General features: G+C 45.3%; 1 protein-coding gene across 1 annotated transcript in view; it reads right to left on the bottom strand.

Annotated features, from left to right (window-relative positions):
* Window positions 1-20,301, bottom strand: part of chd2 (chromodomain helicase DNA binding protein 2) — an 88,327-nt gene that overhangs the window by 6,864 nt on the left and 61,162 nt on the right. Inside the window, exons 22-37 of the mRNA XM_067971132.1 lie at window positions 19,597-19,745; window positions 18,756-18,852; window positions 17,638-17,730; window positions 16,385-16,558; window positions 13,983-14,161; window positions 13,565-13,606; window positions 12,611-12,753; window positions 10,787-10,925; window positions 9,524-9,674; window positions 8,283-8,405; window positions 6,280-6,411; window positions 5,113-5,250; window positions 4,076-4,207; window positions 3,222-3,400; window positions 1,287-1,383; window positions 275-488 (exon numbers count right to left, since the gene is read on the bottom strand). Of these exons, the coding sequence (XP_067827233.1) occupies window positions 275-488; window positions 1,287-1,383; window positions 3,222-3,400; window positions 4,076-4,207; window positions 5,113-5,250; window positions 6,280-6,411; window positions 8,283-8,405; window positions 9,524-9,674; window positions 10,787-10,925; window positions 12,611-12,753; window positions 13,565-13,606; window positions 13,983-14,161; window positions 16,385-16,558; window positions 17,638-17,730; window positions 18,756-18,852; window positions 19,597-19,745 (2,182 nt within the window). The remainder of the gene's footprint in view (window positions 1-274; window positions 489-1,286; window positions 1,384-3,221; window positions 3,401-4,075; window positions 4,208-5,112; window positions 5,251-6,279; window positions 6,412-8,282; window positions 8,406-9,523; window positions 9,675-10,786; window positions 10,926-12,610; window positions 12,754-13,564; window positions 13,607-13,982; window positions 14,162-16,384; window positions 16,559-17,637; window positions 17,731-18,755; window positions 18,853-19,596; window positions 19,746-20,301) is intronic.

The following is a 20,301-nucleotide window of genomic DNA, read 5'->3' as shown; positions in this document are numbered from 1 at the left end:
TGAGCCACTGGGCTAGTCTTTGAATGTTTTTCTTTCTCTACCTGCGGGAAAGTGCTTGGCCTCCATTTGGCAACTGCCCACAATGGCGCGGCTGAAATCCTGGGTGAATCTCCGCAACAAACCTGTGGGCACAGGGTCTTACAGCGGCATTCAAGTTAGGCCCTGCCCTGACCAGAAAGCTACAAACACTGCACCAATATCGGTCGAGCTGGATACGCGAGGCTGAAGCCATTAGAATTGAGGTCTGTGTGCTGGAAATATCTTTGATCCCTACCTGCATTATTGAAAGGCCGCTTGTTGAGCTGGTTGTAGGGGTCCCGATGGTGGCTGTGCATTTGCTGCTGGTGATGGGGCGGTAGCAGGTGAACGCCATGGAGGCCGTGCTGCACGTGTGACTGAGAGTTCATCGAATCGCGACTCGACCCTGATGGCTCGGGTTTAAACTGACGTTTACTCTCGGAATTATTCTCCTTCTTCTTCTGTTCCTCCTAAATGAAGTCACATATTAAAGGACAATGCAATTAATTCAGAGCCATAAAGGTTCAGTGTGGAAGAAAGGACCTGTTTCCAACCCTCCCCAATCCCCAACATTGTTCTCACCTCCCTTAATGGAGCTGAATTGTGCTGGCAGAAAGCTTCATGAGCGCCTTCCAATACCACACACAAGAAGCCAATCTTCATGTAGTAGCCTGGTGTAGGTCGATAGACTATTTGACTCTGGGGGGGGCATCACAGTTAAGCCTGATCCCACTCTCACCCAGCATCCACATATAATTGATCAAGGAGGGGAAACCTGGCCAATTTTCCTTTCCTGCTCTACACCAGTCCACTTACAATCCTGCTCTACACCAGTCCACTTACAATCCTGCTCTACACCAGTCCACTTACAATCCTGCTCTACACCAGTCCACTTACAATCCTGCTCTACACCAGTCCACTTACAATCCTGCTCTACACCAGTCCACTTACAATCCTGCTCTATGCCGGCCCGGCTACACACCTGACTGTATTAGTAATGGTAGCTTTATGTTTCATTTAATTGCCTGTCCTGAACAGTAACAAAAAAAGAATTCCAGTGCACCCAATCCAAATATGTTTATGATTCTGCACTTCCTGGAACTCCTAGCTCCCCCTATCCCAAGTTAGCTCAACTCTTCCCAATAGGGGAGGAGGAGGGGCTGTACTACACTTCTCAATATTATCCCTCATCAGCACTGCTCCCAGGAAATGCCCGTGATCAGCGATGAAGAAGGGCATAAACGTGAGATTAACTGGGAGACCGTTACCTCTTCCTGGGACCGCCTCTTCTGTGCTAACTTGTACAGTTTGTGCAATTTTCTGGCGTCAAACTCGGTGAACTTGGATACAAAAATCCAGAGATTTCTGTGGGGAAAAAAAACAAAAGAATATTTTAGTGAAACAAGTCGTATCACTTTCTGGGGTTGGACAGAACTTTTAAATTGAGAGACCGAGATGAACAGCTAAGGCACACAATGCAGGACACCAGCAAGGTTAAGAATAGGAGAGAAGATGAGATAAAAGGCCAAGTTTGCGTGTTAAAAGCCTATAGATTGTGGGAGGAAGGGAAGACTGAGTGAGGTGAGTCTGGAGCACGTGGGGAGCAAGACGACGCTGAAATATTCAGCTACAGCAGCCAATAACCAGCAGACTTTAAAGAACTGAACTCTTCTGCAGAGCTTTCCTACAAAGTCCATTTGATCTTGCATCAAAACTGAAAAGAGGATTTTGGAGGGGAAGATATTTAAAATGCAAGGTATTGCCTCTCTGTACGTTTCATATTAAAATGTTCCCATGTGTTTAGGAGACACAGGCCTCGCTGATGTGCAGCTGCACTGCGCCCATCCCATACTTTACATCAGATGGAGGTAATCGGACTCACTCAATTGACGTCAACCACAGACTCCATCTAGTGGGTGCCCATGCCCTTCCAGAGGGATCTGCATCCTTCCGCATGGATCTACATGCTTATTTCTATTTATTTTTAATATTCTCTCTCTCTCTCTGCCATTTGGGTTTCTTTCTGTCTGTCTGTGTAATTGACACAATGTATATCCAGTGTACTGGGACGTGCTGTTCTCCGTGACTGGCCTGTTTGAACAACAACGACACCTTTTGATTGGTGTGATGCTGTCCCAGCCTAGTATAAGATATGCGATTTGAGAACCTTTTCACTCATTCACCTGACGAAGGGGATAATCTCCGAAAGCTTGTGATTTTAAAATAAATTTGTTGGACTATAACCTGGTGTTGTAAGATTCCTTACATTTGTCCACCCCAGTCCATCACCGGCATCTCCACATCATGCTTATTTCTAGACACTAGTGCGTATTATTTTGGGCAACAGCTTCATTTCATACCAAAAGAATAAGGGGGAATAGACAGCATCTTGTGCACTCTTGCTCCACACAGTTAATGCTGGCACAGTACTGTGCAATTTCCGATCCAGCACTGCCGTGGCTTTAAAGATAAAGAATGAACATACGTTTATAAGGCGTCTTTCGCTCCCTCAGGAAGCCCCAAAGCACTTTGCAACCAATGAGTTACAGTGAAGTGCACTCACTGTTGTGTAAGCAAACTCGGCAGCCACTGTGCACTCAGCAAGGTCCCACAAACAGGAAATAAGACAACTGACCATATCACCCTGTTTTTAGTGGTGTTGGTCAAGGGAGGAATGCTGGCCGGTACACTGGGAGAACACCCTGATCTTGACAGAATATTGCACTGAGATTTTCCTCTTGACCTGAATTAGCAGACAGAGCTTCAGTTTAACATCTCATCTGAAAGACAGTATCTTTGACAATGTAGCACTTCCTCAGCACTGCACTGGAGTCTCAGCACAGATTACAAGCTCAAGTTCTAGAGTTGGGCTTGAACTCATGATCTTGACTTTAATGTGTGTAACCTATCCCTGCTATCTATGCATCAGATTTCTTGTAGTATCTGCATTAACACGAAACTGGCGTTTTTACACCCCTCTTGAGTTTACACAGAATCAGTATCAGGAGCGAGGTTTATAATCAGAAGGAGCAAGACAGACCACTAACCCACAGAGCTGGGGGTCTCGTTTTCAGTAATATACAGATTTTTACATTTCTGTCAAGCGTCAAACTTTTAAGCCCCAAAAAGCTGAGCAAATCTCACTCCAAACGAGTGAGACTCAACAGGCCATGAGGTGATTTAAAAACAGGCGTCAAACGTACCGTCTCCAGATCTTGACATGCTCAGAGTCCGTGTAAGCTTTAAGGCACTCAGTAATTCGGTCACCGATCTTTAGCAGGCAGCTGCGGGTGTGCTGGAGTTGCTCCTTCTCGGAGAGGCCGTCGTCCGGCTTGTCCAACTGTTTCAAAGCTTTCTTCACCGGCCTCATTCGCTCCTTGCACTGATCGAGCAAAGGAGGAAAAATATTTATTCGCAAAGGGTTCACGGAAGCAAAGGCATCATTCACCCCAAGTGAGTTTAAACGCAATCTCCTCAGCTTTGGGTCCATTTTTGCTACTCTTCTCTGTTCTCTTGAAGTTGTTGACTCAAACAGTACCTCACTAAAGTGATCATCATTCATGCAGCAAAGTATTTAACTGTGTGTGAAGGGAAGGTTTACTGGAGTTAAGCTCCACCTTATTCTCGCCCGACAGCTAAAGATGCTCACTTTAGCCGAGGATCAGGAGTAGGAAGCCTGGCTGATTTCTTCCCTTCTTAGTCCAGGGCACTAAAACCAACTGCATACCTACCCGGGAAGGCCTAATGGGATAAGAGAGGGAAGCTTTGCTCTGTATCTAACCTGAGCTGGGAGTGTTTGATGGGACAGTGCAGAGTGAGCTTTACTCTGTATCTAACCTGAGCTGGCAGTGCTTGATGCTGACTCTGGATGTCTGATATAGAAGTGTCCCATTCCCCACTGATCAATCAGCACAAAATTCACACAAAAAAAAACAATTTTTCCACATTAATTTTGTGTAACTGTTTACTCTTGCTTCCTTTCCGCAAAGGGTAATTTTAAAAAGTAACAGAGAGGCTTGTGTACATCTGCTCCCTTCATTCTGCTATTGTCACTTACAATGCTGAATGTCTCCTGGTCCAACTCATCTTCACCCTCCTCCCCAATTGGTACTGGATCATTGCCGGCTGTAATATGGACTGGACCCTTGGACACAGATTTCCGAACCTTGTCCTTAGCATCAGACTTGATCTGTTTAGAAGAAAAGGTGAGAAAGCACAAGAAGTGAAGCCTGGCATCTAAACTAACAGAAGTAAAATACTGCAGATGCTGGAAAACTGAAATAAAAACAGAAAATGCACAGGAAACACATGGCAAGTCAGGCAACTTCTGTGGAGAGAGAAACAGAGTTAACTATTCAGGTCCGATGAAAGATCATCGACCTGAAACGTTAACTCTGTTTCTCTCTCCACAGATGCTGCCTGACCTGCCCAGTGCTTCCAGTGTTTTCTGTTTTCATCTAAACTAATACAGGAAAGCAAAAACAGCCAGTGATTCTGGAGGTTGAGTCTGAGTGCGTCAGAAGGTTGGTGATGAGAGTTCACCCTCATTCAGGCCGGCAAGAGAAGCTGTTCTGGAACTCTTCCTCCAAACAGGTCCTGTCCCGTAAATTCAACCTCTGCATGGAATCGCCCGCGAGTCCTCCTAAACTTCCTCGTGCCAAAAAAAGACGTGCCAACTGAGGTGATGTTCTGTCGAGGTGCTCCAGCTGTTAAGTTTTCACAGAGCCATCAGCTCGAATGTTCCCTCGTCTCCCCCCACCTCCCCCTTCACCCTCGGCAGCGACACAAGCAGCAGCTGCCAACTCTGCTGGCCTTGGATCAGTCAGTCCCAAGTGGGCCGGCGATGCAGTTTTGTACACATCGCCGACCACATGGGCCTTGCTAAATGTCCACGACCAGGAACTTAAAGTCACCATTGTTAGTCTGTACCTCGTACATGGGGCAGATTCTATGGCACCAGTACCTGAGGTAATCAGACCTACTTTACATTACAACAATGACGACACTTCAAAAGCACTTCATTGGCTGTAAAGCACATTGTGACATCCTGAGGTCGTGAGAGGCGTAGTATAAATGCAAGTCTTTGCTCAGTACCTTGTCCTTCTTTGCCTTGGACTTCTTTTTCCCTTTCTGCCCATCTTTCTCCTTCTTGAGATCGCCCTTTTCCTTGTTCTCCTTGTTGTCTTTCTTCTTCAGTTTTTTCTTCACTGAAGCACGGTCCATGCCGCCATCCTGCAAGGAGAACAAACCCGCACCGTCTTTAAAATCAAACTTTTAAGAGCCAGTTAAGAACACTGCTCTGATGTTTGGGCACCAATCTCGGCACAGCTTCATTTATATGAGGAGATTTTTTTTTTTACGCAGCGTGTTGTTATGATCTGAAAGGGAGCAGATTCAATTGTAACTTTTGAAAGGGAATTGAATAAATACTTGAAGGGGAAAAAATTGCAGGGCTGTGGGACTAATTGGACAGCTCTATCAAAGAGCCAGCATGGGCACGATGGGCTGAATGGTCTCCTTCTGTGCTGTATGATTTTATGAGCACAGGCAGAGTGCTGCGCTCATCCATGGCCAATCTATTTAAGACAAGACAATGAGGTGGTGGAATGGATTCAAAGAGGCACAATGAAGGAGGTTCTTGATTTAACATCAATATGGAGAAAGGTTGCTGGGTCAAAATCCTGGAATTCCCTACCTAACTATGGGAGAACCTTCATCACATGGATTGCACCACCTTCTCAAGGGCAACTAGCGATGAGCAATACATTCCAGCTTTGTTAGTGACGCCCATATATCCAGAGAATGAATTTAAAAAATAAAATTCTATTCTCACTAGAAAGGAGAGAGGACATAACCCAGGGCTTGGAAATAATGAAGGGAACTGATGATATGCATGTAGAGGAGGGGTTTGTAAAATGTCAGGAGAAGCAGCTGGGACTGAAAGTTAAAGGACTCAAGGTAATATTTTCAGCAAAGGGAACCCTAAATAAGGGGATCAACAGGCAGTGTGGAAAGGAAATCCATAACAGAATAATCAGACATGGGCTCTGGAAGGAATAGATGGGCTGAATGGCCTTCTCTCTCCCTGGATTTTCTTACATACTTACTTCGCAAAAAAAGGAAGATAAAGCTGCTATCCAGTGCTTGAGAAACACAGGTTGATAAATCACCATGACAACATTTTCCAGCTACATCTTTCTCACCAGTCAACTTTATTTCCAGAGGAAATCTGCATTCAAACACAGAAACCCCACAACTCACCTTCAGCTCTCCATCCTCCTCCGAAGCATTGTCAGAAAGCCGAGGGGATGAGATGTCATTGCCGCTCTCGTCCTTCAGTCTGGGTACCTTGTTCTCTTTCTTCACTCTCGGTTTCCTTTTCTTTGGTTTTGTCTGTTCGACACAAAGCAACAATTAAAATTCTGCAGGCAGTGAAATAGAATGAGTTTCCACTTCAAGCTTGTTCACTGCTCCTCAAGTCAATGTCTGAGGTAAAACAGCCTTGACAAGCAAATTAAACTCAAAATAGCAGAGATTAACTCCTAACAAAACCAGACCCAATACCGCTTCAGGGAAAAAGAAAAAGTTATGATAAACTGGGCAACAGAAATTCTCTCTGATGCAGTTTACATCTGTATGTCAGCTTGGCTCAGTTAGCAGCACTGTCATCTCTGGGCCAGAAGACTGTTCAAGCCCCACTTCAGGACGCGAGTGCAAAAACTAGGCTGACGCTTCAATGCGGGAGTGCTACATAGTTGGAGGTGTAAGCCAGTGGATAAGACGTTAAATCAAGGCCCCCATCTTCTTGTACCAGTGGTTCTGGTGAATGTTGTTGATCCCATGGCACTACTCGAAGATCAGGCAATCCGCCTGGTGACTACCCAACATCCCCCACCCCCAAAGCAGATTAACTGATTAATCTCATTTGTGTTTGTGGGATCTTTTATTTTCGGAACATAGGAACAGGAGCAGGCCATTCAGCCCTCGAGCCTGTTCAGCCATTCCATTAAATCATGGCTGATCTGTCTCTTAACTCCATCTACCCGCCTTGATTCTGTAACCATTAATACCCTTGCCTAACAAAAATCTATCAATCTCAGCTTTAAAATGTTCAATTGATCCCCAGCCTCAACAGCTTTGCTTTTTTTTGGGGGGGTGGGGGGGGGGGAAAGAGTGTTCCAGATTTCCACTCCCCTTTGTGTGAAGAAGTGCTTCCTGACATCACCCCTGAACGGCCGAGCTCTAATTTTAAGGTTATGCCCCCTTGTTCTGGACTCCCCCCCCCACCAGAGGAAATAGTTTCTCTCTTTCTACCCTATCAAATCCTTTAATTATCTTAAACACTTCAATTAGATCACCCTTTAATCTTCTATACTCAAGGAAAACAAGCCTACTCTTTGCAACCTGTCCTCATAACTTAACCCTTTTAGCCCCAATATTATTCTGGTGAATTTGCGCTGGACCCCCCTCCAAGGCCAATATATCCTTCCTGAGGTGCGGTGCCCAGAACTAAATGCAGTACCCTCCAGATGGGGTCCAACCAGAGCTCTGTACAGCTGTAACATAACTTCCAACCCTCATATTCCAGCCCCCTTGAGATGAAAGCCAACATCCCAGTAGCCTTTTTAATTATTTTATGTACCTGTGCACTAGCTTTTAGTGATTTCTGTATTTGAACCCCATAATCTCTCTGCTCATCCACAGTTCCTAGCTGCTCACCATTCAGAAAATACTTTGATCTATCTTTCTTAGGTCCAAAGTGGATGACCTCACACTTTCCGACATTGAACTCCATCTGCCACAGTTTTGCCCACTCACTTAATCCATCAATGTCCCTTTGCAACTTTCTGTTCCCATCTACATTATTTACTGTGCCACCTTTGCAAATGTAACAGTCAGTGCACTTCAAAGTAATATATTCTATACGAAGCAATTTGAGATGTGACGAAGTGACATATAAATGCAATTTTTTTTCATAATTCTGTACAGGAAGGGTAATCTACATAGCATTTACAGCACAGAAACAAGCCATTCGGCCCAACTGGTCTATGCCAGTGTTTATGCTCCACACGAGCCTCCTCCCACCCTACTTCATCTAACCCTATCAGCATATCCTTCTATTCCTTTCTCCTTAATGTACTTATCTAGCTTCCCCCCTAAATTCAGCTATGCTATCCGTCTCAGCTACTCTGTGGTAGCGAGTCTGTACATTCACAGATCTTGAAGGCTCTACTCTAACTGCTGTTTGACCTCTACTTACGAACCTCCACTTCCTGCTTCAAAACATTCTTCTTGATCATGTCTTTCTTCAAGAGCTTGATTAGGTAATCAGCTCTCGACTGGAGGTGCTTGGCCTGTGGTTTACGATCAGGATCATCTGGAAGAATCTGAAGGGGGAGAAAACACCAGTGATGTTCAGTTACAGCTCGAAATGCAGGAGATACACAAACAAAAATAATTTTTGCACTGTTTAGAATGCCATGCGTTCCATGCTCTGTACCTATGGGTATTTTAATTCCAGTTTAGAGACTATTCAGCTCGCACGACCATTTTTCAAAGTCTGGGTATAGCTCCCAGGCAAATGGACCAAGATGTCAGAAGAGTAACATAATGGATACACTTCATTAATTTTCAAGTATACAATGCATTTCAGACATTCTTTTAAAGCATTACACTGGCAGTAGAAATTCCATCAATCTTTTGAACATTTAGATGTTTCTCGACGGCAGTGTCGTTGAGAAGGGAGAGTGAGCTTGCACCCTTCACCCCCTCTGCCGCACACGTCAAGTTCCGACCTCACTGTACTCCTGTAGGAAGACAGCGAGTGGAAAATCAGAGGCCTGGACACCTGAGAGGCCTTGTGTGCCTCCGAGTGGCCAGAGTAAGGGCAGCACCAGAGGAGGACCGAGAACAGCTCGCATCCCACCCTTCAATGGCGCGAGGTACAAAAAGATTGAGACAGGAGAAGGAAAAAAAACATCTGTTTTTCCTCATTACTTTGTGCTTATTGGGAAGGGAATGCAAATGTTGGGGAGTGGAACACTTGCCCATTTCAGTCATCCAGTATCAGCATCAAGCACTCCCCAAGTTAGTTACAGCACAGGTTAGATGGAGAGTAAAGCTCCCTCAACATGGCATATTAGAGTACCCCCTTCCAATGTGGCATTGTTCCACTTCCCACACCAGCCATCCTGTGGCCTCTCTGGGCGAGTGCGCCAATTTTGTGCTGTTGGCCCATGTTAAGTTTGTCCAAACTTATTTCACGTAGGACCCTTGCAGCCAGTAAATAGGAGAGTACTACCCCATCTGTCTGGGCTGGATTTTAATTTGTGTTCCAGAGGTAAAAGTCCAGTGTTGAACCCACGACATGATCTGGTCCCCAAGAAAACTACCTTAAAAGGAGGAAATCCCACACAGGGACAGAGGTTTAATTGGCTCCCTTCCCAATTAAGCCTGGACGCAAAGCAAGCTGCAAATTTATTAAATGGAACATGGAATGGCCTACCTTATTGGTAAGCTGTAGTTCTGGGTCCATTTTTATCTGCTCCCAGTTGCTATAACCACACTCATAGATCCCTATCAGCAAATTGGAATCCTCCTCCACACCCCAATCTGTGTCGAAATGCACAGCCTTCGCATGACAGGGTAAGCGGTACCTACACAGCAGGAACAGCATTTCAAATCACTGCACTTCTCAGAGATAACGTACAAATCGACCATGGTGACAATGCAAAGCCCATTTTTTTTTGGAAGTGTTACGAGCTAATGGTTTGGTTCATGCTGAGGGACAGTCCATCTGCTGAAACATGCGCAGCCCCCTGACATGCTACAGATACACGGCGTGCTTCTGCCTGTTATCTATCTGGTGTGTGCTCTCCATAAGCTGTGATTACAGTTACTCAGTGCAAGATGCAAATATCAGGAAACAGTTAATAGAAAGCTTAGGGCAGCAGTTAACCATTTCACTCCCCCTCATCCCCGCCCCACCCCACCCCCAACCCCACACATTCCTAAAGGTACTGATTCCTTGCTGGGGTACTAGTTCACAGGCACCAGCTACTCTCTGGCACCTCACCCATTCCTGTAGGAGCCCCGAAAGTTAAGTGTTCACAGGCTGTTCTGGCCACAGGCGAGCATCACAGCTGATCCCAAACCTGTCCTCACCCACCATCCACACACTTTTACTCTCGAGAAGGGGGGAACTGTGTATTAGGCAGCAATGGGAACCCTGGATTATTCCCACCCCCTCAAGCCAAGAGACAATGAGGTCAACTCCAACCCCAGAGATCAACTAAGTCAGCACATACCAGGGATCAAACTATAGCAGTGGCCAAATTAACAATGGCCACATTAACCTGCTTTAATCTATTTAACACAATAAATACAGTACATCTCACACATATTTCCATTCTGTCATACTTAGCTGTCACACATCAAGTGTCACCCTGAAAATTCTGTGTGACAGTTAAAAAAAGACAGGAACATAAAATACTGGAGCCAGAATGTCTGCGGCATCTTAATTGACCTCACTGATCATACTTTTAAAAATGTGCGCAATTAAACTCTGAATAACCTCACCCAATGCTTACTTAAAGGGATACAGTTTCACCTCAGCAGCAGAATACACTGTACACTACATGGTGTAATGCTCCTGTCCTTATAAAACATTACCATCCAACTTACTGGGAGCAACACGATGGAAAATCCACTAGTAGAAAAACAAATGCCTCAATTCAACTTTTTCTAGACCACAAATTGCTGAACTCACTTTTTTCTTTCCTCTGGGTCGATAGGAATGGCTTTATGCAGAGCCTCAAATTCATCTTCGTGAATGAGAATCGACCTGACGTTGACCTGGACACCAGAAACCTTGATAGTTGGTCCCCTCTTTTTCCCAGGACCCTTTCCTGTAACATAATGAGTTGAAAGTACAGTGTGTAAGCATCAGTTAGAGAACAGAACACAGACATGTGGCTCCCCATCCAAGCTGAATAATTATTATGTTGAATCATGTTGCTTTGGAGTCAGTCTCTCATCTCTCTTGGTTTACCTAGAGCATATTAAAAGTCTCACGTATAGTGCGCACTTCCTGTGAGCATCACACTTACTTCCTGTCACACTTTAGCGTATCCTTGGACTCACAATGAGCAACACCACAGAAGGTCTGCAAGTACAAAAATAAACCTCGAGATTCCCGCATAAATGGAGTGAGCCACTCCCCTCCCAAGATAAATGTGCTGGTATCTGTACATCGAAAATGGTTGAAGTGAGGATAACTTGACATGAGTAGAACGCATTATGGATGAATGCCTTGAGGGCGGTCATGGTTACTATGGGACAAACTAGCTTAAAAGTACAACGAGTTCTGTGCGAAAACAGGCTGGAGAGGGACCCTGAGATAAGGAAACTGTAACCATTTGGAACAAATAAGGTTAGAACAAGAGAAGCAAAAACAGCAGTTGAGGGGGAGTTAAACACAATTCAATTCAGCCAAGCTTGTTTGCTCATCTGTATAAATATTAGTGATTTGTAACACAGCTTGAGTCCCAGCAATGAAAACCACCGTGAGAGGTATTGTTTGCATGTCCTTATACTTGTGAGTATATAGACGAATAGCTTGCTTGTAGTCTCTGTGTGGTGTAAAATATCAAGAAGCATCTGTCAATGCATCACTGACTCATGGGTTCTCGAACCTGTTAAACACGAGTTTTATGATTTGTACAACAGTATCCAGTCATGGAGCTGCAGAATCTGATCTATTCAATGAGCACCAACATTCTTTTTAAAAATGGAAGTAAATACATTTGTTAATTACTGGCTTTCAACCAAACTCAGCAAGACGAGCACGTACTAAATTTTCCACTTAATTACTAAAATGGCAGCAGAAATAAAGCAGCAAAACGGCTCACTTTTTGCATGTCATTGTTTTACAGAGCAGACGGTACAAAATGTCGTCTCCAGTTGGGTCTAATCCCTTTCACAAAATGCTCATCTTCACCTCACATCTCATTTTATGCAACTGCAGGAGCTCAGCTTCCAGAGTTTGTTAAGATTCAATGAAAATCTATGAAACTGTTCAAGTGTTCATCAAGGTCAGGGAAAGCATGGGTTTCATGCAGAATAAGGCTCTCTCTACTCTTCCCTCAGCCTCAGCCCCCACCTCAGAAAAGCATCCCAACTACACAAGTGCAATGTTTTCCATTCCAACAATTCGGTGAGATGACATAATATGGTGCTAATTAGGGGTTAGTCTTTTCCATTAAAAACTGGCCAAACTTAATTTAACTTTGGAGCCTTACAGCCAGCAGATCTCACCACTCATGAGGGACGCATGTCGTGATGAGATTTCAAAAGGAAAGCTGGGGGGGGGGGCGTGCGGAGGGGAGAGGAGGGAAATATCATCAAAGATATCCATCTTCCCCCACCCCTCAAAGTATTTTCCACAGCCGAGATCTATTTTTCATTGGACACTGACCATGGCTCCTAGGCCTCTACACCAATGACGCAGCAAATCACAAAAGTTGGAACTCAGGAACAAACAGCAGACAAGGCAAATGGAACAGGCAACAAGAGTCCCAGGACCAGTGCTTACCCTCGATGCCAGGGTTTTCTTTTAGCTGCTCCTCATACTCCTTGAGAGCCATCACACAGCCGTTGTGTATGAGCTCACCCAGTCGCTTGAGGTCTGCGACGGACTTGTCTACCAGCTCCGCATCGCGAGCTATACCCTCGAGCCTTGGACAGAAAAAAAGCTGAATTTCAATTTTTTTTATATTAAAATATCTTGAAATATATTATGGACAAATGTTCACATCAGCAATGTCTCAATGGGTGCGCTGCCCAGTATACAGCTGAGCCATACAGAACAGGATGGTGCTGAATTTAATCCATGGTCTGTGCTGAGTCAGCTAATCTCATATGATGTGGAGATGCCGGTGATGGACAAATGTAAGGACTTGCACAACACCAGGTTATCGTCCAACAGTTTTATTTTAAATCACAGGCTTTTGGAGCTTACCTCCGAAAGCTTGTGATTTAAAATAAAACTGTTGGACTATAACCTGGTGTTGTGCAAGTCCTTACAAATCTCATAAGAGGCACTGGTTGGGGTACTACAAATGGCCTCAGTGCCCTGGCAGCAGTAAAGTAACAAATCAGCCAGGTCTCCGGTACCTAACTGCTACTCTCGGACTCCTGCTGAAAAGTATACACGTGGACATCAGCAGAGGATAGTATCGGGCTTGGCCGTGATGCCTCTCTCAGTCAAACACTGTTAACACTCTCGGGTCTGGATTCACACATGAATAATGGGCACTGGGATGGGGTATTGGAGGGAAGCTGCTTTCACGGGATCCTTACCCACAGCAAGGAATCAACGCCTTCTGGGGGTGGGGGGGGGGGGGGCGGAGAAAAATGGATAGAAAACAACTGTACAAAAATGACTGGTCAGTCAGATGATGTCGTTAAAAGTTTGTGGGGGGGTGGGGGTCGGGGGGAGAGAAACACGAAATAAAAAGGAACAGGGCTACGCAGAATGGAGCCTTACCTTTCAAGAGGAGCACCAAACTTCTTGTAACTCTTGATGAACCTGCAAGAAAGGGGATAAGAGCAATGGAAATAATTTCCCTTCAAATCTCTCCATTTTTTCCTATCTTTTAATTACATATTTCTTCCCTCCTTTTTGAGGGGAAGAAACACTAAGCAAAAGGGCTTTTTTCTCACAGAGAAGAAAGCAAGACAATGAACAAAATTCTAACACTGCGTTCTGTAATGTTCTGATTTAGGATTTAACACTAATTAAGCAATAATACAGCCCTTTCCAAACCTCCTGGTCCATGAAATTCAAACAGAACAAACTGCGGACTAAGCTTCCTGGGCTTTGAAAGCTGGATGATCAGGGCATGTGGTACACGGACTGCAGGATGGATATCCCTGGCCTACCCTACGCTAATGACAGCACCTACCTCCTGATTTCAGTATCTGTGAAACCGTCCACCATGTCTCTTCGGACTGTCCGGGGACGGCCTCTCCTCTTGGGACGCTTCTCTTCGTCATCGCTCTCCTCTGTTTCGCTCTCCGACCCTGATGATCTGCGGCGCCTTCGCCGTGATCCAGCATCCGAATCGCTGCCATTTGCCTGAGCCTAAAACCATTAGCAATGTGACGTTAAGACACCAATTGGCTTTTTCCCTCCAGTTTTTTCCCCTTGCCTTCCTGAAGGTGTCAACTGCCTCACTGAGGTACAGTTTGACAGGCACAGGCTTCCCTTGAGTACCTCACCAAATGGCCATTCTTCAGGTATAAGCCTATATAGTGAGGCAGCAGACTATTCAACTGTAGAAATGTCATAAGGAAGAACGATACAGCATTCACACGTGTACAGTTCCAAAAGGAATTGCTGCGTACTGATCAGAAATGGGAACACGGCCGAATATTCCCCCTCCCGAACCAAAGTGTGTTGCAGCCAACTGTAGCTCCAATACTGCTGCTGTGCTGGACATCAGCTAACTCAGTACAGATTATGGGTGGGGTCCAGGACATGCCTGGCCTGTACGATTCAGAGATGGAGATTATCTCTTAGGTTTTGGGAGCCATTTCCAGTTGCCTTTTCGCAGAAGAGACCAACCCAATGCCTGCATCAGGTCACTGGAAACCTCTCAAAACAACAATTTCTACTTGTTTAACATCTGAACCTCCTTTAATGCGCTGAAGTTCAGTATCAAAGTATCAGGTTTTTATATAATAAAATGAAGAATGTTAGTTCTGGGGATGGAACACTTTCCATTTCAGGCACCCAGTATCAGCGTCAAACACTCCCAGGTCAGATATAGCATGGATGGAAAGTTCCCGCTGATCTGCTCAATGTGCCTCGGCCCCAACTTCATTAAGAGAACCCCGACTGCACCAGTGTGACATTTTTCCATTTCTCACACTAGTCATTCTGTGCTCTTTCGGGAGTAAGAATGTCAATTTAGAGCTGTGAAGAATAAGACCGCTCCAAACCCATTTCATCTTGAAACATTACAGGCAGCAGACAGAGGGGCTCATCCCTTCAACGTGGGCTGGATTTGAACTTAGGTCCTGGGGTGAAAGGAAGTCTATCCCGTTGCATCACCCAATCTCTCCCAAAACAGCACCATTTCTATAGGTTTTAAGGCTTTATCACTGCCCCCAGGTTCCCCTAGTCTGCGATCATCTCCCCATGGATTACACTTTTATCTTTTCATTAGCAAATATTAGCATAAAAACGGCATTATATATTCCACAGCATTCAGAACAAAACAGTTCACTGGCAGCTCAGTGCCCTGTACTCAAGGACTGAGTGTTGCTCGCAGTCTCTCAGACAAGTCCTGGATATCAGCTGTGCTGCTGCAAGGAAATGTCTCTCCAAAGGCAGTGAGAGAGGCAAGGAGAAACCCAGGGCAGGGGCCACTCCTCCCCATCCCAGCTCTCCCAGTGCACCTCAAGGGGCTAGTTTCTAAGCAGCTCTGACCCAAGGCTCATACATTTTAGTTGTGTGACTAGGCAGACCAAAGAAAGAAAGAAAAATATTTAACAGAAACACATTTATATAGCACCTTTAACGTAGTAAAACATCCCAAGGCGCTTCACAGGAGCGATTCTCAAACAAAGTTTGACACCGAGCCACATGAGATATTGGGACAGGTGATGGTCAAAGAGGTAGGTTTTAAGGAGCATCTTAAAAGGAGGAGAGAGAGGTTGTGAGGCGGAGAGGAGAATTGGAGGAGCGCAGAGATCATGGAGGGTTGCATGGCTGTAGGAGGTTACAGAGATAGGGAGGGGCAAGGCCACGGAGGGATTTGAAAACAAGGATGAGAATTTTAAAATTGAAGTGTTCACGGAACGGGAGCCAATGTAGGTCCGCGAGCACCGGGGTGATGGGTAAACGGGACTTGGTGTGAGTTAGGATACGGGCAGCAGAGTTTTGGATGAGCTCAAGTTTATGGAGGGTGGAAGATGGGAGACCGGCCAGGAGAGCAACGGAATAGTCAAATCTAGAGGTAGCAAAGCCATGGATGAAAGGGGCTTTCAGCAGCAGACGAGCTGAGGCAGGGACAGAGACAGGCGATGTTACGGAGGTGGAAGTTGGCTGTCTTGGCGGTGGAGCGGATATGTGGTCAGAAGCTCATCACAGGGTCAAACAGGACGCCTGGGGTGCGAATGGTCGGATTCAGCCAGGGAGAAGGATGGAGTTGGTGGCTAGGGAACGGAGTTTGTGGTGGGGACCGAAGACAAAGGCTTTGGTCTTCCCACTATTTTGTTGGAGCAAATTTTTGCTCATCCAGGCTTCTGTCCTCATCCTAGGGGATACGAGATACACCCGACATTCTCTCTCTCTCTGTACCTTTTTAGTTAAACTCCTGCTCCTTGGAAGCATGTAGATTTCTTCCAGCTCTTTCTGCCGTGCCTCCTCTTCGATCTTTTTCCGCTGCTCCTCTGGGATGATGTTGTCCCATTCCTTAATCTGGTTCTCATCCGCTTCAAGTTCGTTCTCCTCCATTGTGGTGAAGTTTGCCACCTGAAAACGTTAAGAGGAACACGGAGGTCACACTCCAGAGTCAACCCAACAGACATCACAGGCAAAACTTCCTATCCCATCACTACATGGCACCACTGAACATTATGAATCAAATGAATCGCCTGCAGTGCAAAACGTCAGCACAACTTTCTGAATATTCCCAAGCGATCGCCACTGTCTCTGTCACAGAGCAACAGATGCCTGAGAGTGTAGTAACAGGCTGCCTCAAATGCAAGTGCAACTTTTTTTCTGGTCCGTGCTTTGATTTTCAACACCAGTTGGAAATCATAACTAAACTACCTCAGTGTGAATGGCCTGACTTTAGCATTTTCCTCTGATCAGTATTTGTGAATGGGATTAAAAAAAACAAGGGTTCGGTCCCAAAATCAAGTGCAACTTTCCCACTACTGCAGTTATAGATCTACGAGCAGAAAGACACAGTTTTATAAAAGCAACAGAAAATAATCAGCCGACAAAGGGGCTGAATGTAAAGACTGAACTTTTCCGCCAAAAGCTTTCAAGTCAGCAGCGACGGGATGCTTTGCAAAATACGGCAACTTCAGACAGTGATCGAAGTATCTGTCAGAGAGGAAAAAACACTAGGTAAAAGGCCAAGGCTGCAGCGCGGCAAACAGGATTTAAAACAGTCAGCGCCTAGAGAAGGTACATCCGGAACTAGTGACGATTTTGAAAAGCTTGTAGGAGGAAGGAAAGATTGAGGGAGGCGAGGATTTCCAGATTTGATATCCTAGGAAAGAATGAATTAGAGTAGGGGATTGTGCATTGAGTCTTGATTTCAACAAAGTGATGAGAAAGAACATGTAGGATGAGGTGTTTAGAGGCGCACTGACCAACTAGTAATACTGATAAATCAGAGACAAAAAGCGTGGAATATGTGAGAGACAGAGAGAGTGGGGAGAGAGAGAGAAAGAGAGAACACAAAAGAGCATGCATGAAGGAGGCAGCCTGCTCCTGAGAGATTCAAGGCTAGAAACATCTATAACTCCAACAGCACGCAGCATCGATAAACAATCGCACTGTCGACAGCAATGAGCTCACAATCCATCACCAAACCTTACCTTGAACTGGGATAGCAGTTCATCTGTCGGACTGACAGACTGTTCATTCTCTCTCGTTTCTGCGAGGCGCAGAATCTCTTCAATGTCCATTTCCTGAAAGTGGAGGTGCATTTTTACTAGCCAGCTTGAATCTGAGTCAAACACAACAGGACGTTGTGTTAAAAGTAATCTCTCGTCTTCTCCTGAAGGTACTGATTCAGGGTTTTACAGGTGCCAAGCACTTCACCATAGAACAGCAAGGTGCAACACAACCGAGTTCAACCCTGTCTTTGCCCCATGTCTATTTACATGCACTTCCAGCAGGAGTCACTGGGTAACAATCAGGAGCAGGAATCGTGACCAACAATATCCCCCACCCTAGCCTAGGGGTGCAGAGACCAATTGTAGCTCCTTTACCACCTCCCCAGCTGACAGCCGAGCTCAGCACAATCTCGGGTCAAACCTGGGACCTTCCTGGTCTGCATGGCTCAGTACCACAGCAAGCAATGCAATGTGTGTCAACTGAACTACTGGAGAAGATTCAAATGAACCCATACTTCAATTCTGAAGGAACTTTTATACAATTTTCAGCACAGAATCATATAAGCACAGAAGGAGGCCATTTGGCCCACCGTGCCTGTGCCAGCTCTTTGAAAGAGCTATCCAATTAGTCTTACTCCCCTGCCCTTGCCCCTGCAGATTTTTACTTTTTAAGTATTTATCCAATTCCCTTTTGTAAGTTACGATTGAATGTGCTTCCACCACCCTTTCAGGCAGTGCATTCCAGATCATAACAACTCACCGCGTTAAAAAAAAATCTCCTCACCTCCCCTCTGGTTCTTTTGCCAATTATCTTAAATCTGTGTCCTCTGGTTACCGAACCTCCTGCCAGTGGAAACAGTTTCTCCTTATTTACTCTATCAAAACCCTTCATACAATTTTCAGCCTCTCTAATTAACATTCCAAAATATACAGCCTTTTAATTAGTAATGTGAAAATTGATGTCAATTTCATTTATAAAAAGTTTTTATAAATGAAAGATCTATACCAAAAATAAAAGTTAAAGAAAGTGCCAGAATTCCAGAAAGTTTTTTCAAAAACTGGGAACATTTTGACAAGAGTCTAGACGTCTGCGGTACCTGTGGCTCTGACTCCTCGCCCTCCGGCTCTTTGAAGAGTTCCTCAGCTCCAAACTTTAAGATTGCTGTAAGCTCCTCCTTGTTGAATGGTGTTGAGCTGAAAGCAGAAGGCGACCATCTCAATGATGAATGCTGCATCTATTCTGTACAGTGTGATCATCACATTAACAGGCAGCCACTTTTGAGAAGTGCAAGATGTTCATCTGAAATGCATGGATTTTTTCTCTTTCCCCATCAATTTTCTCCTCCCCTGAAGGCACTGGGGAATGACTCTACAGGACTGGTCTCCCTCCAGAATCGCATTCAAATTAACATTATGTACATACAAGTCTTGATAGTTATCAGAAGGCTTTGGAACAACACAGGAATCCTCAATTCTTTCTGCGCTTGGATGTCCATGTATTCGGACTTTCCAGCTTGGGGGGATGCGGTAGGGGGTGACTGAAGAATCAGCTGGGGCAGGAGCCCTGGCCATTTTTTATCCCTCCCTAACCCTGATTTGTTGAGGTCGAATGTAATACCTCCACTGCTGGCTCAGCTGAGATCAGCAAATGCAGCACAAACCGTGGATTCAACCTGGGACCTTCATGGTCTCTATGGTCTTACTGCCACCTGCGGCCCTCTTTGGGTAGAGTTGTCAAAGGGCCACCAGCACCTATGGATGCATAGTCAAGCATGAGCCAGAAGAGATGAGATGAGGAGTAACATTTTGAAGGTGGTGGAGGGGGTGGGGAGGAAGAAGGGAGGGAAAGAGAGAGAGGGAGGGAAAGAGAGAGAGGGAGGGAAAGAGAGAGAGGGAGGGAAAGAGAGAGGGAGAGAGCACTAAGCTGCCGATGCTTACTGCGAAGGACGAGCAGCATTGTCCAGCACCGTCCGCCCTGTGGTGTCCATTCTCTGGATCACGAGATGATCGAGGACCATCTTTTTCTTGGCACGTTCGATGATGTCTTCTTCCACAGTCCCTTTCGTAACCAGGCGGTAAATGTTAACCTGAAACATCAGAACAGAACAATGTAAACTAGTCAGGGCTCCAGATAGCTATCATAGACATAGTTTCAGCATCCGTGGGTAAGGGGGTAATAAATCAGTCAGAGTCCCAGCTCCTGATCACGATCCAGTGCAGGGAAAGTGTATGTGCATGCGTGCTTTCCCTTTCTAACAAAAAAAAGGTTACCATTGAAGGATTGATATCAAGACGATTTCCTTTTCTTTTCCCCATTTTGACCTTACTCTTGCTCGGTGAAGGGTTGCGGTCTCTGGTGCTTTACCCAAGTGGTTATTCTTCATGTGCAAGCCTAGATGGTGATTGTCAGCATGGTGTTTGATCTTCCCAAACCCACTCCTATTCTTACTTGACATCCGTACGTACACGTGCACACACACTCTGCACCAGGGCCACTGCGAAGTGATTAGGGGCAGGGACCTTACCTGATTTTCCTCCTCCATAACCCAGGGGTACTAAAGCTAATTTATTTGTCTAAACTAAAGTCAATTATTTAAACACAGATCAGGGATTGAACAGGTGACCTTCTGGTCTGAATGGCCT

Source organism: Heptranchias perlo, chromosome 34 (genome assembly GCF_035084215.1).
Source record: "Heptranchias perlo isolate sHepPer1 chromosome 34, sHepPer1.hap1, whole genome shotgun sequence".
NCBI classification, from domain to species: domain Eukaryota; kingdom Metazoa; phylum Chordata; class Chondrichthyes; order Hexanchiformes; family Hexanchidae; genus Heptranchias; species Heptranchias perlo.
Note: the sequence above shows the minus strand (reverse complement) of the source record. Positions and strands in the feature narration are given on the sequence as shown.